The sequence below is a fragment of the Hyalella azteca genome, unplaced genomic scaffold (assembly GCF_000764305.2).
Source record: "Hyalella azteca isolate HAZT.00-mixed unplaced genomic scaffold, Hazt_2.0.2 contig5131, whole genome shotgun sequence".
NCBI classification, from domain to species: Eukaryota; Metazoa; Arthropoda; class Malacostraca; order Amphipoda; family Hyalellidae; genus Hyalella; species Hyalella azteca.
The window spans coordinates 21,083-46,682 of NW_025935330.1; the positions used below are offsets into that span (position 1 = coordinate 21,083).

Sequence of the window (25,600 nt, forward strand, 5' to 3'; positions counted from 1 at the left end):
AAATTTAAATTTTAAATTGATTAATTAATAATCAATTTAAACTTGTTTTATAGTATTTTCAGTTTGTCCTTGAGATCATTTTCCCCCTTATAGGTACGCAGTTATTGTATTTATTGTTCTCAATAAATCAATGAAGTTGGTCTTCGAAGTTGATGAGTTAGTCATCCTCTGTTTATTTTTTAATAATTATTACCGAAATAGTGTAATTTTTTCTTTTAAATTTGTTGTATGACTGGCATCGGTGTAAATTTTCTTTTGAGCGACCAAATTGGCTAAAATGAGATAAATTTGTTCCTTTATCATATGCATTATCTCTGTAAGAATGGCTTTCTGGTTGTGTGAATTACATCGTATGCGAAAAACGTTTGTCCATTTCATTATCATAGCCAGGAAATACTGCAAAAAAGCATTTATTTTATAGTATTTTTAGGTGAGGAAAATAATTTTGTTATGTCAGAAATTTTACTTGAGAATCCTGGTAACTCATTTTTTGGACGCTTATGGTTAGAGTTCTGGTGGCAGCCTCATAGATGTACAGCTAAGTATATTTCATAAGCACAACTTAATCATTTCATTGCACTAACTAGCTGGCCGAGCGAAGCCGTGCTTATCTATACAACATTTAATGATATGAACGAGTAGATCTTTAGAGTCTCCCATTTAATCGTTGCATGATCATACGTTTTCCACCTTTTATTGCCTCATATGCTTGTAATATCTCTAATTTTATAACTGGATCGACAATTAGGAGGCTCTAGGTTAAAGCAATACTACTCGTACACAATATATCTGTAATTTTTACACATTATATCTGGAAGATTCGGATTCTCTCAAATAGTCCAAAGTTTTCTTGGACTTGGAAATTTTGATTCTCGGCAACGCAGACGATGAAAGTTTCCTGATAAAAAAGTTCGGTTTTGATTGAAGATAAAGATATGTGAATTCAAGATACGATATTTGAATTGAAGATGAGATATTTGATTGATGATTAAGCAATTTGGTTGAAAATAAAGATATTTGTGTTTGAGCTTGCTTTATAAATTAAGGCAACCAATGTCCAATTTATGTGCAGTAGCAAATCAGACAAAAATTCAGATGTATTTATATCTGGTCCTAGATCTGCGTAAATGTTATACGACACTTAATATATGAAGATCTATACACAAACGTTAATATTAATACAGTTAATACAGCCATAGAAACATCACTTATGAGCTAACATCAAATAATATTAAAGGATCAAGCTCCTCTTAGTCAAACATCAAGCCTCCGCTCTCGGCGCAGTAGATTATGTATATTATCGGTTCTGTCTGATGTACATAAAACGTTTAATTACTATTAAGTACAATTTTAGAGCGTACAATGAGTACTTTAATGCTCTATAATATTAATAATTGATTGGCATTGCTTACCAAAACCGACGGTCGATGAACGTTAAGAAATTATCAACAGAACATCTATGGCGCAGCTTGGGAACATTTTTTAACAAAAAATTTCTCCGAATTCCCTCTTGTGCAGCTTGAGAATAATGTTTGATGAAAATTTTCACAGAATTCTCTCTTGTGAAAGACATTTTAATGTGTACCGCTAAAACAATTAGGTAAGAATGGCATCTCTAGGAAGGTGACACGAGTGTTTATCTTGACTGTCCAGACGCAGCATTCAGAGGCTTGAATTGCCTACCTTGACTTCTTTAAGGAAACGTACAATCAAGGGAACGAATGTGTCATATGTCCATACACACTTTATGCGCGTAGCACTGATAGGCCCTTTCGCCAAGCCAAGATGGGTCAGGGTGACAAAAAAAAAAAAAAAAAATTTCAACGCTATTAGTACAAAGTGTCATAATTTATCTGAATGTAGTTCTTTTTGTTACGTTTTAGGTGTCACGACGCCTTGGACGCTGAAAGCTTTAACATTTGTTAACGCCAAAGCAGCACAAAATTATAAACATTTAAAGAAGGGAAAGTGCTTGATGTGCGTTAACATATAATTAGCAGTGCCCGCTTAAGATAGTCGCTATGAACATGACTTAGACTTAAGGTATTTAGCTCGCCCGTCTCTCACGTAGACTAGAAATTTCACTCAACCGAGCCGACAATCCCTCACACTGTTTCTTTTCGCATAAACATTAATATTTTTCATACAATTCTCGTTTGTTTCATTCCAACACAACGATATTTCGCCGTGTCAAAACTCAGCATAACATTCCGAGCCATCTGCTTCATTCAACACATAATTTTTATGTTATTTGTTGTTATTTCGACATGAACTCCATGCTACGCCACCAAAAAAGTTTACATAATTCCAAAAAAAACGTTTATTAATTCCAAGTACCACAACTTCCGTACCAATAAATGGACTCCACAAAGTTACCCCCTCGATATCGTCAAATCAGCGCCATACATTTCAAACATCAATAAATTCGTCATTACCTTCAATGCTTCATTATAATAGACTATCAACACTACATCTTCTGCCGCTAAAATCATCATATCCTAAGATGATCTCAACACCATACCATGCACTATATTCAAGAACACATATTTACCCTGTCATAATAAGCAATTTTTCTCTTAACATCCACACAGTTCGTGTCAACACTTTTGTGTGACATTTCGTGCCGCAACCAAGTCACCATCGCCACATTTCGTGTCACCAACATGGCAACATCACATTTCGTGTTACCAACAACGCGTTTCGTGTCACCAACATCGCGTTTCGTGTCACCAACGCCACATTTCGTGTCACCAATACCGCGTTTCGTGTCACCAACCCCGCTTTTCGTGTCACCAACCCCGCTTTTCGTGTCACCAACGCCACATTTCGTGTCACCAACACCGCGTTTCGTGTCATCAAGGCCTCTTTAAGATAAACTAACATGCGTTTTTCGCCGCAAGATTATCGCTAAAATATCACATTGAGGCTCAGGATGCCTTCACTTAAACCAAACCTTCGTCTACTGAACCAGAAACTTTGAGAGATGAAAAAATTGCTTCAGAAATGCCGCGTCCAGCTTTCTAATTAACTTGAGGAACATCTATCTTGGTTTCTTGGTCGTGAATAATACCTAATAAATATTATTACAGTGAATATTGTAATAAACTCCGAGGAAATGATAAGTAGCTTTAGAAAATGATTTTTGTGACAAATTCTCGCTGGTGACTAGTCGCTTAATTTGTTCAATCCGTTCATAAAGAATCGCTTTTAGCAATAATATTTCATCGCATTGAAGACCAATTACATATGAAATAGAGTTTAATTGATACTTGAAACTAATACTTGTCATTAAGGTTCGTTTGTCGGGCCACGCAATTGCTACATGTGACTCCCCGGAGCTGCCTAAATTTTAAATAATATCACCAAAAACAAAAAAAATTTGCAGTGAGTAGGTACCTAATTTAATGACCTATAATCGTATTAATTTTCATAAACCTATAGAGCGCAGGTGAAAGCTAAATGCAATACGTCTGGCAGCCACCGCGCGACGTCGACGGCGGACGACGAAGGCGGCGCATCAGCATGACCATGGACATGGAAGTCCTAAGCTTGACATAAGGACATGAAGGTCAAGCTTGAAGTCTTGCACTCGTAGGATTTCAAGTTTCCTCCTCCTCAGGCTTAAGGATCGCCTCGAAGGGATTAATGAGTTGCCAGTTCTTCTCCGCTGCAGCGCCCGTTATGTTGCCGCGTCGCGGGTCTGAATTGACATATGAACCAAAATTATCAAAAAATTTCCATTTTTAATTCACATTACGTAAATATAGTGACAATATTCTCAATCACCAAATGACATTTTTGCATTTTTAATTCACATTGCGTAAATATTTTGACAATATTCTCTGTTACCAAATGATAAGCGCCAATGTTCATTAAAATTTTCCATTTTTAATTCACATTAGGTAAATATAGTGACAATATTCTCAATTACGAAATGGCAAACACCAATATTCAATCTTTTTTATCTCCAATACGGTGATATTTTGGATATAAAGAGAACTTAATATTTGTTTGCGTGAGATAATTTAGACTATGAACCATTTATTAATGATTTAGTATTTATATATTTCATTGTAAGCGAGCACGCCTCTGTATCGTAGTTATTGAATTATATATTTAAACACAGAAATATAACGATAGTCAATTACACCGATAACAAAATCATGAGAAAAAGAATTAAATGAAATAAAGTACCAACAAACAATCAAGAAAATAAAAAAATAAACATTATTGAAAATAAACATGAGATATGAGTAAATAAAAACAAACATAGTGAATGAATCTTAGTTTATATAGAAATTATATTTCTTGTAATACAAATATATACAAAATTGAAGCATGGTAAAGTAAATAAATCTTAGGTTTACTATATAGAAATTATAGTTCTTCTACTATAAATAAATACCTAAATATGAGTAAATAAATCTTGCGTTTAAATGAAACTTATTTTTCTTGTGATAGAAATAAATACAAAATACGAGTAAATAAATCTTGCGTTTAAATGAAACTTATTTTTCTTGTGATAGAAATAAATACAAAATACGAGTATTTAAATGGATCTTAAATTTCTTATAATAGAAATAAATATAAAATATGAGTATTTAAATGGATCTTATATATCTTGTTATACTAATAAAAAAAATAAGACAGTAACACCCACGTTTGGGGTTAGGGTGGCGGGGGTGGGGGGGCGGCCCCCCCAGCAGGCAGGTCCGCCACTCGAGCGCAGTGATCGCTCGGTCGTCGTCAGCGTCGCACACCTTGTGGATGTGCCGACCACAGCGACGCAACCGCTCCATGCTGCAACCATAACGTGGTTGTATGGCAACCATGTTATGGTTGTGAGGGGCAAGCATGACATGGTTGTGGGGGGCAACCACATGGTTGTGAGGGCAACCACATGGTTGTGGGAGGCAACCATGACATGGTTGTGAGGGGCAACCACATGGTTGTGGGAGGCAACCATGACATGGTTGTGAGGGGCAACCACATGGTTGTGAGGGGCAACTACATGGTTGTGAGGGCAACCACATGNCATAACATGGTTGTGAGGGGCAAGCATGTTATGGTTGTGAGGGCAACCACAACATGGTTTTGTATGGCAACCATAACATGGTTTTTTGTGGCTAATAAGACTTGGTTTTGTATGGCAACTACGACATGGTTGTGCGGGCAACTACGACATGGTTATGAGTGGCAACCACAACATGGTTGAGAGGGGTAACCACAACATGGTTATGAGTGGCAACCACAACATGGTTATATAAGCGGTTTCAGCGTTTATTAGGCCGTAGGCCTGTCGCCGATTCTTAACATTGCAGAACATTCACAGCATTTTGCGGTCTCGAACTCGCAACTCACTGCTACAATTCTGCTGTGCTTAACCGCCCGGCCTCCTCGCCGATTCTGACCAGAAACTGGCGTACAGAGCTGGGATCGAACCCGCGCCTCTCTGCGCCAATCTTGGTACTCTGAACTGTAACCACTGGGCCACTTAACTTATAGGGGCAACCACAACGCGGTTATGAGGGCAAACACAACATGGTTATGAGGGCAAACACACCACTGTTACAGGCATAGAGGACAACCCACACGGTAACCACGCCACACCACTACACCACACCACATCACACCACCACACCACACCACTACACCACACCACACCACACCACCGGGTCGTCGTCGGACGTGACCGGGGACTAGGAAGTCCCGAACTCATTATAAGGTCATATGGTCACCACACGGTAACCACACCACACCACACCACACCACACCACACCACACCACACCACACCACACACCACACACCTCATGACTCGCTCCTTAAGCATCTTCTTCTCGCTGCGGTCTATTTTGTTGTTGTTGTTCGCGTCGAGCTCAGCGAACACCCGCCCCACCCCCGCCTCCCTCGCCTGCCCCCCACCCGCCCTGGGGGTATGGGGGTGAATGTTATTAACCCTGTCAACCTGTCAAGGTGTCCTGTCAACCCGTCAAGGGACCCTGTCAACCAGTCAAGGGACCCTGTCAACCCGCCAAGGGACCCTGTTGACCGTCAAAGACCCTGTCAACTGGTCAAGGGATTCTGTCAACTGGTCAAGGGACACTGTCAACTGGTCAAGGGACCCTGTCAACTGGTCAAGGGACCCTGTCAACTGGTCAAGGGACCCTGTCAACCCATTAAGGGAACCAGTCAAGGGACCTTGTTAACCTGTCAAGGGACTCTGTCAACCCGTCAAGGGACCCTGTCAACTCGACAAGGGACCCTGTCAACTCGACAAGGGACCCTGTCAACCAGTCAAGGGACCCTGTAAACTCGTCAGAACAATTGTAAAAAAAACATACAGTCTAGCTCTTGTGATACATAACAACGAGTTGCAAGAAGCGTTTTATACCACAATTTTATATTATATCACAAATAATATGAGCTAATGTTTCCATAAATACGGTAACATTAAAAAGTTATAATAATATATTATATTAATTATTTTTATTATTTAGAAGAACTCACCCCGCGCTGCCCAACAAATGGTCAAGTAGCGCGTCTAGGAACTCTCGCTCCTCTTGGGGTTGCCTGCAATCTGCAACCCAGAACAGGGTTGAACCCCAGGGGGGTTGAGTTAACAGGGGAGTCTGTTTGGCCACGTTGGGGTGTAATTAAGGGGTTAGGGGCACGAAAGGGTTGGACCCCAAAGGATCAAGGTTGGATCCAAAGGTTGGATCTTTGATCCAAAGGTTGGATCTTTGATCCAAAGGTTGGATCTTTGATCCAAAGGTTGGATCTTTGATCCAAAGGTTGGATCTTAGATCCAAAAGTTTGATCTTTGATCCAAAAGTTGGATCAAGGAGGTGGTCATTAACAGATGGATTCACAGTAATTCAAACTAAATATATTAATTAAAATTACACTGCCAGCTTGCTTGGTACAGATGTACATTTATGATGCACAAGCATGGAATTTCCACATTAAATTAAACGACATACAACATTTTCTGGCTCTTTGTTGTAGGAGATTATAAAGCACTGACAAATATATGCATTTACATTAGCAAAAACGTTGTGCCAATTAATACGCGAATACATCGACAATAAAGCTAAATGCATTCATGGAAAAGGTCAGCATGATTGAAAGATCGCGCCATGTTGACGATTCTTATATTTTTGGCCTGAATAGGGGTGTTGCTTCAAGTCGAATGATGGGTCTAAGGTATTATAGATAAAATAAATTCAGGCACATGTATCGAAAACATGCACTTCATATACTTTTATGTCGTGCCGAATCCGCGGAATTGCCGATTCTATGGAATCGGTAGCCAGTTGCCGAATCTGTATAGAATCAGCATTTCTATGCTTTAGGAATCCGTGATCAGGACAGTCAGCCAAGTTTTTTTTAAATATTTAAATATATAGGAACTTGACCGAACTTGACCTAACCTCTACTAACTCTAGCTGTCGATTTATGTTATAACTGTAACTTTAACGTCCGATTTTCTGAATCAGCAACATAATACAGATTCGGTAAACTGGCTGCTGATTTAAAAAATCGGCAATTCCGCGATTTCGAAACGACACATACCTACTACATATTAACACCTTTATACCGACACCACTACACCACTTAATGTACTCACGAGGCCATGGTTTAGTGGGGAGTATCATGCTGGTGCACTGTGGTACGCTGTTGTTGTGGGTGGTAGCTTGGAGTATCTTGCCGGTACGCACACTTACGCAGAAACAATACCCTGCAAGATACACATGCCAGGTGGTGGTGACGGTGGTGATGTAACAGCTCCCAGTGAAAATTTACAGACGCGTCAGCTTCTGATTTTGATTACCAGAAGCTGGGGTGACTCTAAATTTTGCTAGGGAGAGGGCGCAGCCGTTGGCCACAAATTCAACTCCTAATTAAGCCCTGGACTCAACGCCCAGCCACAGCATGCGATAACTGTACTCAAGCACAGAACTAGAAGCTGCAAAATTCGCTGGAACACCGTAATACAGACCAGAGACACACTGCTTAAGGATAATAACGGCAATACTTGAACTTGCTCGCTCAGAAGCAGGCAGTTCTGCAGACGGCTTGAACTATTCCGGCCTAACCTCTTCTGGCCCAACCTTTTTTGGCCCAACCTCTTCTGGCCTAACCCCTTCTGGCCTAACCCCTTCTGGCCTAACCTCTTCTGGCCCAACCCCTTCTGGCCCAACCTTTTTTGGCCCAACCTCTTCTGGCCTAACCTCTTCTGGCCTAACACCTTCTGGCCTAACCCCTTCTGGCCTAACCTCTTCTGGCCTAACCACTTCTGGCCTAACCTCTTCTGGCCAAATCTCTTCTGGCCTAAACTCTTCTGGCCTAGCCTCTTCTGGCCTCACCTCTTCTGGCCTCACCTCTTCTGGCCTCACCTCTTCTGGCCCAACCCCTTCTGGCCTAACCTCTTCTGGCCTAACCTATTCACGCTGTCCCAAGTCACAACCTTCTTGCAGCCAATGACTGGCTCTCCCTGCTCATTTGCCCCGCCCCTCTAACTTCCTGCAGTCAATGAGGTTAGGTTGAGTCCCTTCAGGTTCGTTTTGAGTGGAGAAATGTTGCAATGTGTGTAGGTTAGGCCAGAAGTGATTAGGCCGGAGTAAGTTTGGCCAGATGCAGTATGACCATGCTTACCTTTAGCAAGCTTAAGTTGTGGCTTTAGACATACGGCGCTGTGGCTTTAGAAACCAGAGTTCATAGGCTGTTATTCCCTCTAGCGTTTTTAACCACGGATAGAAATATGACTAAATTATGAAGTTGGACAAAGCCCAATGTTACGACAAGTGGCGGTGGTGGCAGCAATGAACCCAACATGTCGTTTCCCCCACTCCTGCCACTCACATGATGTCTCGGGCACTCCGAAGCACTGGTACCGGCGATACCGGCCGCGGTCATCACACTCCGGTACGAAGACGGTTCCGTTGCCGCTACTGCGCGCCTGGCGCTCCGCCTTGACGCGTTCATCCCGGCACGTCGCCCCCTGCCCCCCTGCAACGGTACCGCGCATACTGTTATTGTGTAACGGCACCTCCTGTTATTGTGTAACGGTACCGGCACCTTCTGTTGTTGTGTAACGGTACCGGCACCTGCTGTTATTGTGTAACGGTACCGGCACCTCCTGTTATTGTGTAACGGTACCGGCACCTGCTGTTATTGTGTAACGGTACCGGCACTTGCTGTTATTGTGGCACTGAAACTGTACCGGCAATTTTCATTTTTATTCGAAATCATCAAACAAGAAACTAAAATTTAGGTTTCAGCATTGAAAATTTTCGGGTCACAGCCTTTAATAAAAGTTAGATCTGGCGACTCCATTATAATTTATTCGACGCACAAGTCATTTAGACTAAGACTAAACCATCTCAAGCTTCTTCAAGCCAGGCTTCTGACGTTTTAAATCTTTCGTTTAAATTAATGATGATTTAAATGATTTGAAGTTGTCGTTCCAACGAAATCAACACGCAATCAACGTTATTCCATATGCATGGAGAAATAGAACTTAACTTATAGGATTTGTACAGCCATGCGTGACACAAAAGCAACTGAAGCTTCGCCTTTAGAGCGACACATAAATCTCGGTCATTAATTTCTAATAGAAAAAATTCTCTAAGCCATATTTACTCAATATACTAGTTTTTGTTTCGCTCTCAATCAAATTACATAAAATTGTATTCAATTCTTAACGCTTTTTTAAGGGGGGGTGGGGAGTGGTGGGGGTGGTGGAGGGTGGTGGGGGTGGTGGGGGTCCTACACCCCCGGCGGGTGCACTTGCGGGGGTTGGGGCGCGGGGTTGTGGTACCTGGGACACAAAATAAATAAAAATTAATTAATGATACGGCATAAATTAATGATACGGCATTAATTAATATTATTGTACTATTAATAGTACTTATTGCAGTGAGTGACAGAGAGCGCATTTTCTCGTCGACGAAAACTTGAGGTCACGGACGGACGGACGGGCGGACAGACGGACGGACACACGGGCGGACGGACGGACAGACGGACAGACAGACGGACGCACGGACAGACGGACGGACATGGCGAGCACAATAGCGCCTTTTTTTCAATAAATGAGAAAATGCGCTAAAAAAATGCACTGAAACAATTCCTGCATTTTGCACAGTGAAGACGATAATAATAATGAAAATAACCTCGACCTAATTTCAACCATTTATTTTGGTTGTTGTATTAGGTTTATTAATGATTAACCATAATTGGATAATTAAAGATGAACTTGACATGCTCAATTTAATTTAAGAATGAAGTATATGTGTTACAATATAAGGTATGTGCGAGGATTATAATTATAGATGAATGTGCATGAAGTTTTTGCAGATCATAAATAAAGAGTGTAGTTAAGGCCACATGAAAGGTTAAGTATTCAGAGAAAAAGATAAAGTTGACAAGAAAGTAAATCGGAAATTACCAATATGAAAAAATATCGCCTTTTTTCCATAAATGAAAAAAAATTAGAAGAGTAGTCTGCAATAAAAAATGAATTACTTAAACATATGACGTAAAATTAGGCAAATAGTGAGAAATAGGATTGTTAATAGGGTAATATTATCAAATAAATTTTAAAATGTTTAATGAATGATGCTTGAAACTGCATTTAACGCGGAGGGAGGGCTCTGCTTGCAAGCGCTTGTCCAAACAAAGTCGAGTGGTCGAACTGACGCTCTAAACACGCCCCTAAAACTCCCATAAACAAACTCGAGTGGCCGAACTGACGCTCTAAACACGCCCCTAAAACTCCCATAAACAAAGCGCTACCTTTTATCCAGCCAAAACATCACAAACTTGACTCATTTTCACACACAAATTTACTTTGATCCCACAATGAAAGCGGCAACTGGTCGAGGGAAAGTAAGGCGGAAAAATCCCATGATTTACACGTGGCATTTTTTTCCAGATGAAAAATTGTGCTAAAAACTTAATTGTTACCTTAAATAATCGCATGTTAATAATCGATTACTTTAAAAAGATGGCAAATAATGTGCAAATTGTTTGAAAATTTTCCGTAAATTTAGGTCATCATGACACTAATTTCTATTCGAAAAGATGGTAAATAACGTGGAAAATTGTTAGAAAAATTTTTTGTCGATACTAATTTCTAGAAATAATTTTCCAGATGAGAATTTTTCTAAATTTTTCAATGTTTGATTAAAAAAAACTCACAGCAGAAGAAAGAGTGTTTAACTGATTTTAATTCTAGGCAAGATAATGTTATATGTCAGCATGCAGCAAGATAATGTTATATGTCAGCATGCAGCAAGATAATGTTATATGTCAGCATGCAGCAAGATAATGTTATATGTCAGCATGCAGCAAGATAATGTTATATGTCAGCGTGCAGCAAGATAATGTTATATGTCAGCGTGCAGCAAGATAATGTTATACAGCGGCGTCCGGCAGACGTGGGGCTTGTATATCTGTGTCAGGATGTGTATACAGAGCTCATACACTCACACAGAAGCTTTTATCCTCATCCCGCTTGTGTACATTGTGTAAACACGAGACGTGTACAAAATTAATGTATTTTGCATTCATTGTAAATATACTAGAATTTATTTCCTTTAGATCAATCCCGAAACTTTTCTTTTACCGAGCTTCTCTAAATATTTTGATAATAACTGTATAGCTGGAGATGTCGAACGCTGAATATTGTATATAATGATGAAATATTCATCTCTGATGAACCTCTCTGAAGAATATAGCGATATATATGACGGGATATAATGAGATACTAGGAGAGATATAGCGAGATAAAATAATATAATATAAATAATTTTAATATAATAAAATAATATACAAGAATGTATCGAGATATATGGCAGGATATAGCGAGATATTAGGCGATATATAGCTAGATACAGGAATACGGCGAGATATATGGCAGGATATGGTGAGATATTAGGAGAGATATAGTGAGATACAATAATATGGCAGGATATAGTGAGATATATGGCGGATATAGCGAGACACAATAATATAGTGAGATATATGGCAGGATATAGTGAGATATATGGCGAGATATAGCGAGACACAATAATATAGTGAGATATATGGCAGGATATGGCGAGATATATGGTGGGATATAGTGAGATATATGGTGAGATATACGCCGTTAGTTACATCTAAGCCTAATATATGAATTCACAATGGTGATCATTATTGGTCAAATGAATTATCATCTATATATACATAATGCCTCCAAATTTTCTTAAATCAACACTATACAAATTGTGAATATTCAGATAAAATGCCTTGACGTTAGAAATTTCAAGGAATATTACGCAAAATATTGACGTTTTATTGTCTATTAGAAGTTTTAATTATTGTTTCTGTTACGCAGAATGTTATATTATAAACCACTTAGAATAATTTAGTATGACGAACCACTTAATTTATCCCTGAAGCTTCAATCGTATTAATACGACGATTAATGAGATAACTTGCAATAGAACTTAAAGCGAAGAATAATGAGATAACATATAATAGAATTTAAAGTTTAAACAAAATAAAAGCGTCTTATGAGCGGCTAAGATCAAAGTATTATTTATCATACATACCATTATTAATATATTATTATTCGATATAAAATCTTTATGCTCAACTACCATTACTACCATCATTATACTACCATTTCTACTACCATTATAATACCATTATACTCAACTACCATTACTACCATCATTATACTACCATTTCTACTACCATTATAATACCATTATACTCAACTACCATTACTACCATCATTATATTACCATTACATTACCATTATTTATCATACTTACCATTATTATAATATATTATTATTCAAGATAAAATTATTATACTCAACTATCATTACTACCATTATACTCCACTACCATTACTACCATCATTATATTATCGTTATATTACCATTACTTACCAGGAGGTTTACGAGCCACAGGTCCGGGCTGGATTGAAGCGCCTGGTGAACAAGAATACTTAATTAGTTATTCAGCCTCATTATGAGTGATGTGAGCAAGAGTGAGATGTTACTCAGCCTCATTATGAGTGATGTGAGCATAAGTGAGAATTTACTCAGCCTCATCTTTATGACTCATGATTTGTCCCTACTTATGCATGCGTTATCAGCCATTATTCATGGGTCATGAGTGAGAATCTACTCAGCAAATAATTTTGCTCATCTACATAATACCACACGTCCTAACCTATCCATATATCTTCAAACACATAACAAAGAAAGTACTGACGCCAGCACTGCTGCCACTCCAATAGTGACTGCACTATTAAACAATTAACTTCAATATCTCCTAACAGTGGTAATAATATATCAATAATATACCATCTACATAAAACCACACGTCCTACATTATTCATAAATCTTCAAAACATAATAAAGAATGTACTGACGCCAGCACTGCTGCCACTCGCGCCGCGACACGGCAGCGTCAGCGTCAGCGTCGCAGAGCAGCGGGAAGAGCTTGGCGCAGGCGCGGGGCTTGACGATGCGCCGCACGACGCGCCTGATGCCCCGGTACTCCCGCGCCGTCACGCGCCCGTCGCTGTTGACGTCAAGCGTGTTGAACTTCCACGTCAACGCCGCCGTCAGCTGGTCTGAACCTGGGGGGTTAGGGGGTGATTATGAGGGGTGATTATGGGGGGTGATTATGAGGGGTGACGACGCGCCTGATGCCCCGGTACTCCCGCGCCGTCACGCGCCCGTCGCTGTTGACGTCAAGCGTGTTGAACTTCCACGTCAGCGCCGCCGTCAGCTGGTCTGAGCCTGTGGGGTCAGGGGGTGATTATAAGGGGGTGATTATAGAGGGGGGGGGGTGATTAGAAGGCGACCGACGCTGTTGATGTCCAGGGTGTTGAACTTCCACGTCAGCGCCGCCGTCAGCTGGTCTGAACCTGGGGAATGGCTCGACTCTTGCAATGTTCACAGCTATTCTCATTCTCTGTAAGTATCCAGCTATTTACCGCTTTACGTGTGACATTTCATGTATGAATATATCCAGTTATTTCGTTCTTTGTATTTTCTATAGAAGTGTTATCTTGTTTCAGAATATTGCTTTCTTTTGGATTAAAGCTCTTAATGAGTCGCTTCGAGTTTGACTTACAACATTGAGGTGATAATAAGGCAGGGCTTGAGGTGATTATGACGCAGGGTTGGAGGTGATTATAAGGGAACGGTAGGGGTGATTATAAGGGAATTGTAGGGTTGACCATAAGGGCAGGGTTGAGGCGCTAAAGTTCATAATATTGCTTTCCATCAACATTTTTTGAAGAGGTTAACATCGACAAGTAAGAATTTCCATGTAAATTTTTAATTTAATCTCTGCTACCTATGTTCTGGTCTCACCGAATGAAAAATGAAAAACAATATCATTAGAAATAAACAAATTAAAATAATACCGCGAGAAGGGAAGCTAAGGAAACTATATTTTTAAAAATTTTAAATATTGAAAACAAAGGAAGTGATAAGAAAAGAAGTAAAGGCAATTGAAAGGTTAACAGTTTAAGCCAGCAGGAAAGTGAGAAGTGAATCGTGAAGAGAAAAAATCGAAAGATAAAGATATAAGATAATAAATTATTATTTCATATTGCAAGGAGTCGTACAAGATTCGAAAAGTCAACACGAGAATCAATTTAGACATAAATAAACAACGCATAAACCTATAAATAAACAAAGATAACACGTATATAGATAATAAATAAATTTATAAATAACCAAATATATGGCTATAGATAATAAATTTGTCTTTACATAACAAATAAATGAGTATAGATAATAAATATATGGGGACCTAAACACTTAGAAGGGATGTTAGAGATAGATGGGAAATGCTTGTAATTTCTTTATTTCCTAAACGACTTATGAAGAGGGTAATTAGTTCATATAAAGAAGGTGATCAGGAATTAGGGGATAAAGAATGGAAAAGAATTTAATTTACTTACGTTTTGCTTTTTTAGTTTTTTTACGCGACTGACGTGGAGACGAAGGCAGACGTTGATACTCGTCGAGGATGTGACGTGCGACGTTCTCGACGAAGATGAAACGTCGCGACTTGTGACATCCTCCTGCGCACACATAACATCGTCACAACATCTCCTGCGCACACATAACATCGTCACAACATCTCCTGCGCACACATAACATCGTCACAACATCTCCTGCGAACACATAACATCGTCACAACATCTCCTGCGAACACATAACATCGTCACAATATTGCGTGCCCGACGGAGAAAGGCTGCGTGCCCGACGGAGAAAGGCTGCGTGCCCGACGGAGAAAGACTGCGTGCCCGACAGAGAAAGGCTGCGTGCCCGACAAAGAAACTTAAGGCTGCGTGCCCGACGGAGAAAGGCTGCGGGCCCAACAAAGAAAGGCCGCGAGCCCGACGGAGAAAATCTGCGTGCCCGACGGAGAAACTTAAGGCAGCGTGCCCGACGGAGAAAGGCTGCGTGCCCGACAAAGAAAGGCCGCGAGCCCGACGGAGAAAATCTGCGTGCCTGACGGAGAAAGGCTGCGTGCCCGACGAAGAAAGGCTGCGTGCCCGACGGAGAAAGGCTGCGTGCCCGACGGAGAAAGGCTGCGTGCCCGACGGAGAAAGGCTGCGTGCCCGACAAAGAAAGTCTGCGTAAGGCTCATCAGCCTCAGGTTAATTAGCCTGACGCGAGTAAACTGTTGAGTCTGGCGGGCCCGCGGCTTCCGACTGATGCGTGAGTAAGACGAATTGGTGAGTGGGTAAATGAAGTTTATTCGAGCTGAGTTAGAGAGCTGAGTGATGAGTGAGTATAGACACACACTACCATGAAGGCGCCTCATCGTTTATACTCATGGGCCATTAGACCAGCCATCATTCATGGGTCATTAGACTAGCCATTATTCATGGGCTATTAGACCAGCCATTATTCATGGGTCACTAGACCCATTATTCATGGGTCATTAGACCAGCCATTATTCATGGGTTACTAGACCAGCCCTTATTCATGGGCCATTAGACCAGCCACAGCACGCAGCACACAGCAAGCAGCACACAGCACGCAGCACGCAGCACGCAGCACACAGCACGCAGCACACAGCACGCAGCAAGCAGCACACAGCACACAGCACACAGCACGCAGCAAGCAGCACACAGCACACAGCACACAGCACGCAGCACACAGCAAGCAGCACACAGCACACAGCACACAGCACGCAGCACACAGCAAGCAGCACACAGCACACAGCACGCAGCACACAGCACACAGCACACAGCACGCAGCACGCAGCATACAGCACGCAGCACGCAGCATACAGCACGCAGCACACAGCACGCAGCACACAGCACATGCCATGTAGGGGGTCGGCCGCTGGAATGAGTTATGCCGAGCATGGGCATGAGACATGAACGCCGCGACATGTATGGGCAGGATATTATTCTGGGCAGGATATTATTCTGGACAGGATATTATTCTGGGCAGGATATTATTCTTGGCAGGATATTATTCTGGGCAGGATATTATTCTGGGCAGGATATTATTCTGGGCAGGATATTATTCTGGGCAGGATATTTTTCTGGGCAATATATTATTCTGGGCAGGATATTATTCTAGAACAGGATATTATTCTCGGCAGGATATTATTCTGAACAGGATAACATTCTGGGCAGGATATTATTCTGGGCAGGATATTATTCTGGGCAGGATACTATTCTGGGCAGGATATTATCCTTGGCAGGATATTATTCTGGACAACCGAAAATTTTGTGGACATACAAATTTCCACAATTCCTAACCACGGACAACAGGATACTGTTCAGAGGATATTCTAGGATATTCTCGCAAATGTCCACGTGTGATGTCAGCGGCTAAATGTCCTCACCTAAAGAAAATCTAATTTCCAGCCTGGAAATTGCTGGAAATTGTCCCGAAACGCTAAAAATATTTTCAATTAAATATCAAATTATTCTTGGTTTAAATATTTAATTTAGTAAATAAATAACACTTATTATTTAACAATTATTTACTGTGATTACTTTAAATCGTTCAATTCTAGTAACTAATTCGATTAAATGACGTCGAGCGTTTTTTTTAATTTAAAATTTTCAACAAAAAAAAAACAGCCACTGAATACGTAATATTACTTGAGAAAATATTCAGTGTGCGCCATTTCCCTCCTATTTCCCTATTTTCCCTACTATTTCCCCATTTCCCTATCTTCCCTACTATTTCCCCATTTCCCTATTTTCCCTACTATTTCCCCATTTCCCTATTTTCCCTACTATTTCCCCATTTCCCTATTTTCCCTACTATTTCCCCATTTCCCTATTTCGTACACTGCTGGAAAAAAGAAGCAGGCGTATGCATGCAACAACAAAAGCACGTAAACAAGGCAGCGAAAACGCATTCATAATAAATAATGTATTGCTAGTGTGTACACAAGTTGTGTTTGTACAAATGTTGTGTGTACACAAGTTTTGCTTGTGTATACACAAACTTGCTTGTAAACACAAAGTTTTGCTTGTGTAAACTCGCGTTTACACAAGTAAACTTGTGTAAACATTTGTGTGTACACAAGTCTTGCGAACACAAGTTTAATGTCCATACAAGCTTTTTTGTGTTCAAAAGTTTCATGTGCACACAATTTACATGCACACACGTAATGTGTTAGTTACACTCAGGCGTTTGGAACAGCCTTAACATTCTCTCTAATCTTAAAGAGTTAATAGCAATAATCTGATAATCTTATCACAAACATTATGCAGAAAATGGGAACAGTTTAAAACCCTCACCTTTGGTAGAGCGGCGTGCCCGAAGGCATTACTTTGTATTAAATGTTGTATCAGATAGGGTCCGGAGGTGTAACTATTGTATGAACTGTTGTATTAAATAGTGCCCCAAGGTGTAACTATTGTATGAAGTTTTGTATTAAATAGTGACCGAAGGTGTAACTACATGTATTGTATGAACTGTTGTATTAGATAATGCCCGAAGGTGTAACTACATGTATTGTATGGATTGTTGTATTAAAAAGTGCCCGAACGTGGAACTATTGTATGAAGTGTTGTATGAAATACTGCCCGAAGGTGTAACTATTGTATGAAATGTTGTAATAAATAGTGCCGAAGGTGTAATTATTGAATGAACTGTTGTATTAGATAGTGCCCGAAAGTGTAACTATTGTATGAACTGTTGTATTTACTGCCCGAAGGTGTAACTATTGTATGAACTCTTGTATTAAATAGTGCCCGAAAGTGTAACTATTGTTTGAATTGGTGTATTGAATAGTGCTCGAACATATAACTATTATACTAAATTCTGCTAAACTGTACAAAACTTCTAAAAACTATTGAATTTTGCTAGTTTGTGCGCATTACGTAACGATAGAACGAATGCATTCCTACATCATTATTTCTAAAATAACAAGAATCTAGATTCTATGATTCATGATGAAAATGTACAGCTGAATGTTGTCAACATGCCATGTAAGATATTTGCTAAATCTGTCTAGTAATTTAAGAGAAGTAACATTTTATTGTACACTAAACACTTTATTGTACACTGCATGGAAGTAACACTTTATTGTACGCTACATGGGAGTAACACTTTATTGCACACTATACGGAAAAAACAAGTGTGTGAAATTGTGCATGTTTTTTCCCTACGTTCATTCACGCAATGTAATAATAAATTTCATTTCATAATTTCGCAATAAATAATTTCATTTTGTAGAAAAATTTATAATTTAATTATCAAGTGGACATTATAATTTAATTTTCCAGTGGAAATTCATAATTTAATTAAGTAAAAATGTATAATTTAGTTTCCAAGTGGAAATTATTATTTAATTTTCATGTTGGTATTTATAATTTAATTTTCAAGTGGAAATTTCTAATTTAATTTTCATTTTAAAATTTATAATTTAATTTTCAATTGAATATTCATAGTTTGATTTTAAAGTGGAAATGTATAATTTAATTTTCAAGTTTAAATCTAAAATTTAATTTTCCTATGGAAATTTATAACTCAATTTTCACGTGCAAATTAATAATTTATTTTCTAAAGGAAATAAATTAATCATTTACTTTTCAAGTGGAAATTCATAATTTGATTTTCCATAGGCTACTTATAGTTTAATTTTCAATAGGATATTTATATTTCAATTTGCTATTCAATTAATTAGGACATGAGGCATATTTTTTTTATTTTTATTATTATTATTTTTTTTTGAGGCGGACAAGCGGTTCTTAGAGGACTAACTAACACAACTAAGTATTAGCGTATAATCTACGTTCTTAGCATATAATCAATCCACTTAGCATATGATGTACCTTCTTAGCGTATAATCAATCATCTTGGCGTACAATCAACCAACTTACCATATAATCAACCCACTTAGTGTAAAATCAACCCACTTAGCACATAATCTACCTTCTTAGCGTATAATCAATCCACTCGGCATATAATCAACCAACTTACCATATATTCAACCCAATTATCGATTAATCGACCCACCTATGATATAATCAACCCACTTATGATATAATCAACCCACTCATGGTATAATCAACCCACTTATGGTATAATCAACCCACTTATGATATAATCAACCCACTCATGGTATAATCAACCCACTTATGGTATAATCAACCCACTTATGGCATAATCAACCCACTTACGGTATAATCAACTCACTTATGATATAATCAACCCACTTATGGTATAATCAACCCACTTATGATATAATCAACCCACTTATGGTATNCAGGGTGGGGGTCCTGGGGGGCGGTGGCCGGCCTCCTCTGCAGCGCTGGGGGGAGGGGGTGGAGCATGCACGTACACGTGCATTAACGTACATGCACGTACACACACGTGCATAAACGTACATGCACGTACACACACGTGCATAAACGTACATACACATACACGTATTTGCACTCTAATTACCCTCTCTTATTAACCCTCTCGTATCTCTACTAACATTCTCCTTGAAAAGTTTTTTTTTTATAGTGTCCACTAACGTAAGTTTTCATAAGTTTCAATATAACCTAAGAACAATAATTATTTCTCCTTCATATAATCTTCATGTAAATATTTCATAAACGAATATTAGAATCTATACTTAAATTCCCCAAATTAGCCCTCAGCAACGATGGTCTATTGTAATGCTTTTGGTCAGGGCAATGGTCTGGCTGATGGTCAGGGCAGTGGTCTGGCTGATGGTCAGGGCAATGGTCTGGCTGATTGCTGTGTCAGGGGGTCAGATAATTAATTGGTCAGGCAGGTGGTCAGATAATTAATTGGTCAGGCAGGTGGTCAGATAAATAATTGGTCAGGCAGATGGTCAGACAAGTAATTGGTCAGGCAGTTGGTCAGATAATTAATTGGTCAGGCAGGCGGTCAAATAATTAATTGGTCAGGCAGATAGTCAGATAATTAATTGGTCAGGCAGATGGTCAGATAAATAAATTGGTCAGGCAAACGGCTGACCGGAAGTGACCGTTACGCGTCAACCGCCATTAACGATTTTCTATTAATTTTCAATGGTCACAGAAATGTTAAATCCGGCCGTGCATAACGCGCCTATAACCCATGACTACCGAACTCTACCATCACCTTAACTACTCAGAGAATATATGGTTTATCTACCACTACCTAATCTAGATAGAATCTAGGTAGAATCTAGGTAGAATCTAGGTAGAATCTAGGTAGAATCTAGGTAAAATCTAGGTAGAATCTAGGTAGAATCTAGGTCTAATCTAGGTAGAATCTAGGTAAAATCTAGGTAGAATCTAGGTAGAATCTAGGTCTAATCTAGGTAGAATCTAGGTAGAATCTAGGTAGAATCTAGGTAGAATTCCTACCTATCTACCTACGTAATCTAGGTAGAATTCCTACCTATCTACCTACGTAATCTAGGTAGAATTCCTACCTATCTACCTACGTAATCTAGGTAGAATTCCTAGAGAATAAGTAGATGAAATTACCCACTGAAAAATATTAAATACTTCACACATATTGTATTATTCACTCAATAGAGACGAATAAATTAAAGATGTGTTAGTACAAATTAATTATAAATCTTTGCAATCTTCAAAGCCATTTTTCATGCGATTGAATATGCGATCAAAAATTTGTGCTTTTCTTTGTTGAAAATCATTGGTGGTTTATAGGCGGCCAATTAAATTTTTTCAATAGCATGCAACTCCTTCACAAACAGTTTTCCGCCAGCATTTCAAAATTTACAGACATTTTACAAATATTTATTGAATTTGAAAACCCACTGAAACGGTTCTAATTTTGCAAAAAATATAGGATTGTGTACAAAGTAAGAACATAAAGAGATTAATAAAAACGAAAGCAAATTATTATTTCAACTGTTAAATGCAAACAAAATTAAAATAATACAAAAACTCAACAAAAAAACACCAAATCAGAGGAAAATATTTTTTTTTTTCAGCTGAGAGCTGCTTTCGTTCGTCCCGTCACATCACAAAAATATCCATAGCCTTTTTGCAGTGCAAAAAATACAAGTTTTTTTGGATTGTAATATATTATAGATATGTCTTCGTCCAATATATCATTGAATGCATACAACGATGCCTACGTATGACCGCAGATTGCATTTTTCACACCCATTTTTATTAATAAACTATTATCTATTAAATATAAAAATTTCCATCACTTCATATGTATATTAAAAAAATATAACTCGGTACTCACTGCAGTGAGTGACAGAGAGTGCATTTTCTCGTCGACGAAAACTTGAGGTCACGGACGGACAGACAGACGGACGGACAGACGGACGGACAGACCTGACAGACGGACGGGCGGACAGACGGACAGACGGACATGGCGAGCACAATAGTACATTTTATCCATAAATGAGAAAATGCGCTAAAATCACTGCTTATGACACGAAATTATTATTTTATATATCTTTTCGTGCTTTCTCAACATACATATATGAATATTTAAAACATACATATTTGAATATTATGAAGGGAAGAGCAAATTTATTTAAAAATAGTTCTCTGGAAAAAATCAAACTTGTTTAATAAACAAATTCTGCCGTTCAGTACTAATAAATATTTAATTATATATTATATTATATTACATACTACCAATATTATTACATAATAATATTAATTATATATCATACTATATCTTGTATGGTGTTGCACAAACACACTTATAAATATTAGGTTTTCACTTAAAACACCTATATAATTATAAGTTTCCACACAAAACACATGTATACAGTATACTTATACAGTTTTCACACAAAACACCTGTATAAATTATACAGTTTCACACAAAATACATGTATACTTATAAGTTTCACACAAAACACTTGTATAATTATAAGCTTTCACAAAAAACACCTATATAAATAAATTTTAATTTTTAAATACCTACAAACAAACAAATAATTAATATTATAAATAATTAATTAATAAATTATTTATAATAATTTTTCACACAAAACACTCATTCCAACACATTCACACAACATATCACCTGCATGAGCAGCAGCGGTGCAGTTCAGGTCCTTGATGCGCGCGCCGTTAGCGGACCCCCCCACCAGGGTGCCATCGGGCAGGACACACCAGCAGTACCCGGTGTCCGTGTGGCACTGTAGAGGCTCGAACAGCCCGCTGGCCTGGCACTCTGGCACATACACGCCCTTGGCACCCGCTGCTAACTCCTGCTGTGCCGCCCGCTGCTTGTCCCAGCACTTCTCTGTAGCTGTAGAGGGAGGGTAGGAGTGAGGGTAAGAGTGAGGGTAGAGGCTCGAACAGCCCGCTGGCCTGGCACTCTGGCACATACACGCCCTTGGCACCCGCTGCCAGCTCCTGCTGCGCCGCCCTCTGCTTGTCCCAGCACTTCTCTGTAGCTGTAGAGGGTAAGAGTGAGGGTAAGAGCGAGGGTAGAGGCTCGAACAGCCCGCTGGCCTGGCACTCTGGCACATACACGCCCTTGGCACCCGCTGCCAGCTCCTGCTGCGCCGCCCGCTGCTTGTCCCAGCACTTCTCTGTTGCTGTAGAGGGTAGGAGTGAGGGTAGGAGTGAGGGTAGGAGTGAGGGTAGAGGCTCGAACAGCCCGCTGGCCTGGCACTCTGGCACATACACGCCCTTGGCACCTGCTGCCAGCTCCTGCTGTGCCGCCCGCTGCTTGTCCCAGCACTTCTCTGTTGCTGTGGAGGGTAGGAGTGAGGGTAAGGGTAGGAGTGAGGGTAAGGGTGAGGGTAGAGGCTCGAACAGCCCGCTGGCCTGGCACTCTGGCACATACACGCCCTTGGCACCCGCAGCCAGCTCCTGCTGTGCCGCACGCTGCTTGTCCCAGCACTTCTCTGTAGCTGTAGAGGGTAGGAGGGGTGAGTGTGAGGGTAGGAGTGAGGGTAGGGGTGAGGGTAAGAGTGAGGGTAAGAGTGAGGGTAAGAGTGAGGGTAAGAGTGAGGGTAGGAGTGAGGGTAGGAGTGAGGGTAGGAGTGAGGGTAGGAGTGAGGCTAGGAGTGAGGGTAGGAGTGATATGCCCGCTGGTTGTTGTCTTGTCCCAGCACTTCTCTGCCGCTGTTGGAGGGTAGGGAGAGTTGAGTATGTGGGTAGGGGTGAGGGTAGGGAGGGGTGAGTATGAGGGATGGACTGAGGGTAGGTGCGAGGGTAGGAGTGAAATGTCCCCTGGTTGTTGTCTTGTTCCAGCACTTCTCTGCCGCTGAAGCAGCAGAAGTTAAGGCAGTTGGAAGGCACTACGTCACCGCCAGCAATAGCGGCGCACATTAATCTTCTAACGCAGGCACACGTCAAGCACACGACGCACACACAACATTCCTGCCCACCTGGACCTATACTTTCAAAACCCGCTAAGTGAACGTAAGTACTTATGCTCTATTTTCTTGTCTATGATTGGTGGATTTTGCTTGAAAGGCCGTCAATGATTAAGATCTCTTTACTTTTTTTTGAAATTTTATGCCCTGGATATGGCCCCTCACCTAGACACGGCCCCTCGTGCTTGAAGCTCACGGTCCCTCACTTAGACACGGCCCCTCACCTAGACACGGCCCCTCGTGCTTGAGGCTCACGGCCCCTCACCTAGACACGGCCCCTCACCTAGACACGGCCCCTCGTGCTTGAGGCTCACGGCCCCTCCCTGGCACACGACGGAGCGTAGATGGCACAGGTTCAGGTAGCACCTCACCTAGACACGGCCCCTCACCTAGACACGGCCCCTCACCTAGACACGGCACCTCACCTAGACACGGCCCCTCGTGCTTGAGGCTCACGGCCCCGCACACGGCAGAGCGCAGGTGGCACAGGTTCAGGTAGCACCTCACCTAGACACGGCCCCTCACCTAGACACGGCACCTCACCTAGACACGGCCCCTCGTGCTTGAGGCTCACGGCACCCCCCTGGCACACGACGGAGCGCAGATGGCACAGGTTCAGGTAGGTGTTGCCGTTGGTGCCGCAGACCTGCGGTCCCTCGCTCGAGTTGTAGCGACCGCCGCGACATGCGTCCATGAGCCGGCAGTCCTGAGCTAGCGCCCCAAGATCCTGTAGGATGCAAGGGAGGTCATGATGTTAATTATTTAATAAAATAGGTAATTGAGACAATAATAAAGCGGCAGTCCTGTGCTAGCGCTCCCAGGTCCTGTAGGACACAAAGGGAGGTCATGATGTTAATTATTTATTAAAGGATTTAGGTAATTGAGAGAATAATCAAGCGGCAGTCCTGAGCTAGTGCCCGAGGTCCTGCAGGATGCAAGGGAGGTTATTATGTTAATTATTTAATAAAAAAGTTAATTGAGAAAATAATCAAGCGGCAATCCTGCGGGATACAAGAGAGGTTATTATGTTAATCATTTAATAAAATAGTTAATTGAGAGAATAATCAAGCGGAAGTCCTGAGCTAGCGCCCCGAGATCCTGCAGGATACAGTTAAGGGAGGTTATTATGTTGATTATTTAATAAAGGAGATAATTAATTGAGAGAATAATCAGGCGGTAGTCCTGCAGGATACAAGGGAGGTCATGATGTTAATTATTTAATAAAATAGTTAATTGAGAGGATAATCAAGCGGCCATCTTGCTCCTGCCCCTCCATGCAGGTCCTGCGATGTAAAAAGTCGTTCATGATGTTAATTACTTGATAAAATAGTTAATTAGATATTAGGTAATAAATGAAAATAGGCACAAGGGCAGCTGCCCTCATTTTCTTCACTCCCACAGGTCCTGGAGAACACTAGAGCATTCATGTAGTTAATTACTAACTTAGTGATAATTAATTCGTCCACGTAAGTTCTCGGTCTTAAAGAATCTTGGCTGGCGTACGGTATTACCTTCAAATATTTATATTTAGTTACGAACAATAGTGTGCAAGGCAGACCCCCCTTACAATAATGTTCACAAATTTCGCAGGAATGACCAAGAATTATTGTGAATGTTCAGAGACTTTGAGGCAGAATAGAAGCAACACGTGAGCATGGATCCACGCACGACGTGTGCGTGGTCACGCACGGCCGCGCATGCCACGAATTCCGACGTGCTCGGTCACCGTGTAGGGTCACCGTGTAGGGTCACCGTGTAGGGTCACCGTGTA

General features: G+C 40.5%; 1 protein-coding gene across 1 annotated transcript; it reads right to left on the reverse strand.

Annotated features, from left to right (window-relative positions):
* Positions 1 to 360: 360 nt before the first annotated feature.
* LOC108671109 (SPARC-related modular calcium-binding protein 2) lies at positions 361 to 24,556 on the reverse strand (the record flags this gene model as incomplete). Its single annotated transcript, XM_047880294.1, has 11 exons — positions 361 to 3,700; positions 4,661 to 4,800; positions 5,809 to 5,928; positions 6,061 to 6,166; positions 8,864 to 9,030; positions 9,707 to 9,821; positions 12,939 to 12,980; positions 13,427 to 13,636; positions 14,975 to 15,097; positions 22,524 to 22,751; positions 24,373 to 24,556. Coding segments are annotated over 11 exons (1,536 nt in total), but the record flags the coding sequence as incomplete, so codon positions are not given.
* Between the last annotated feature and the right edge of the window lie 1,044 nt (positions 24,557 to 25,600).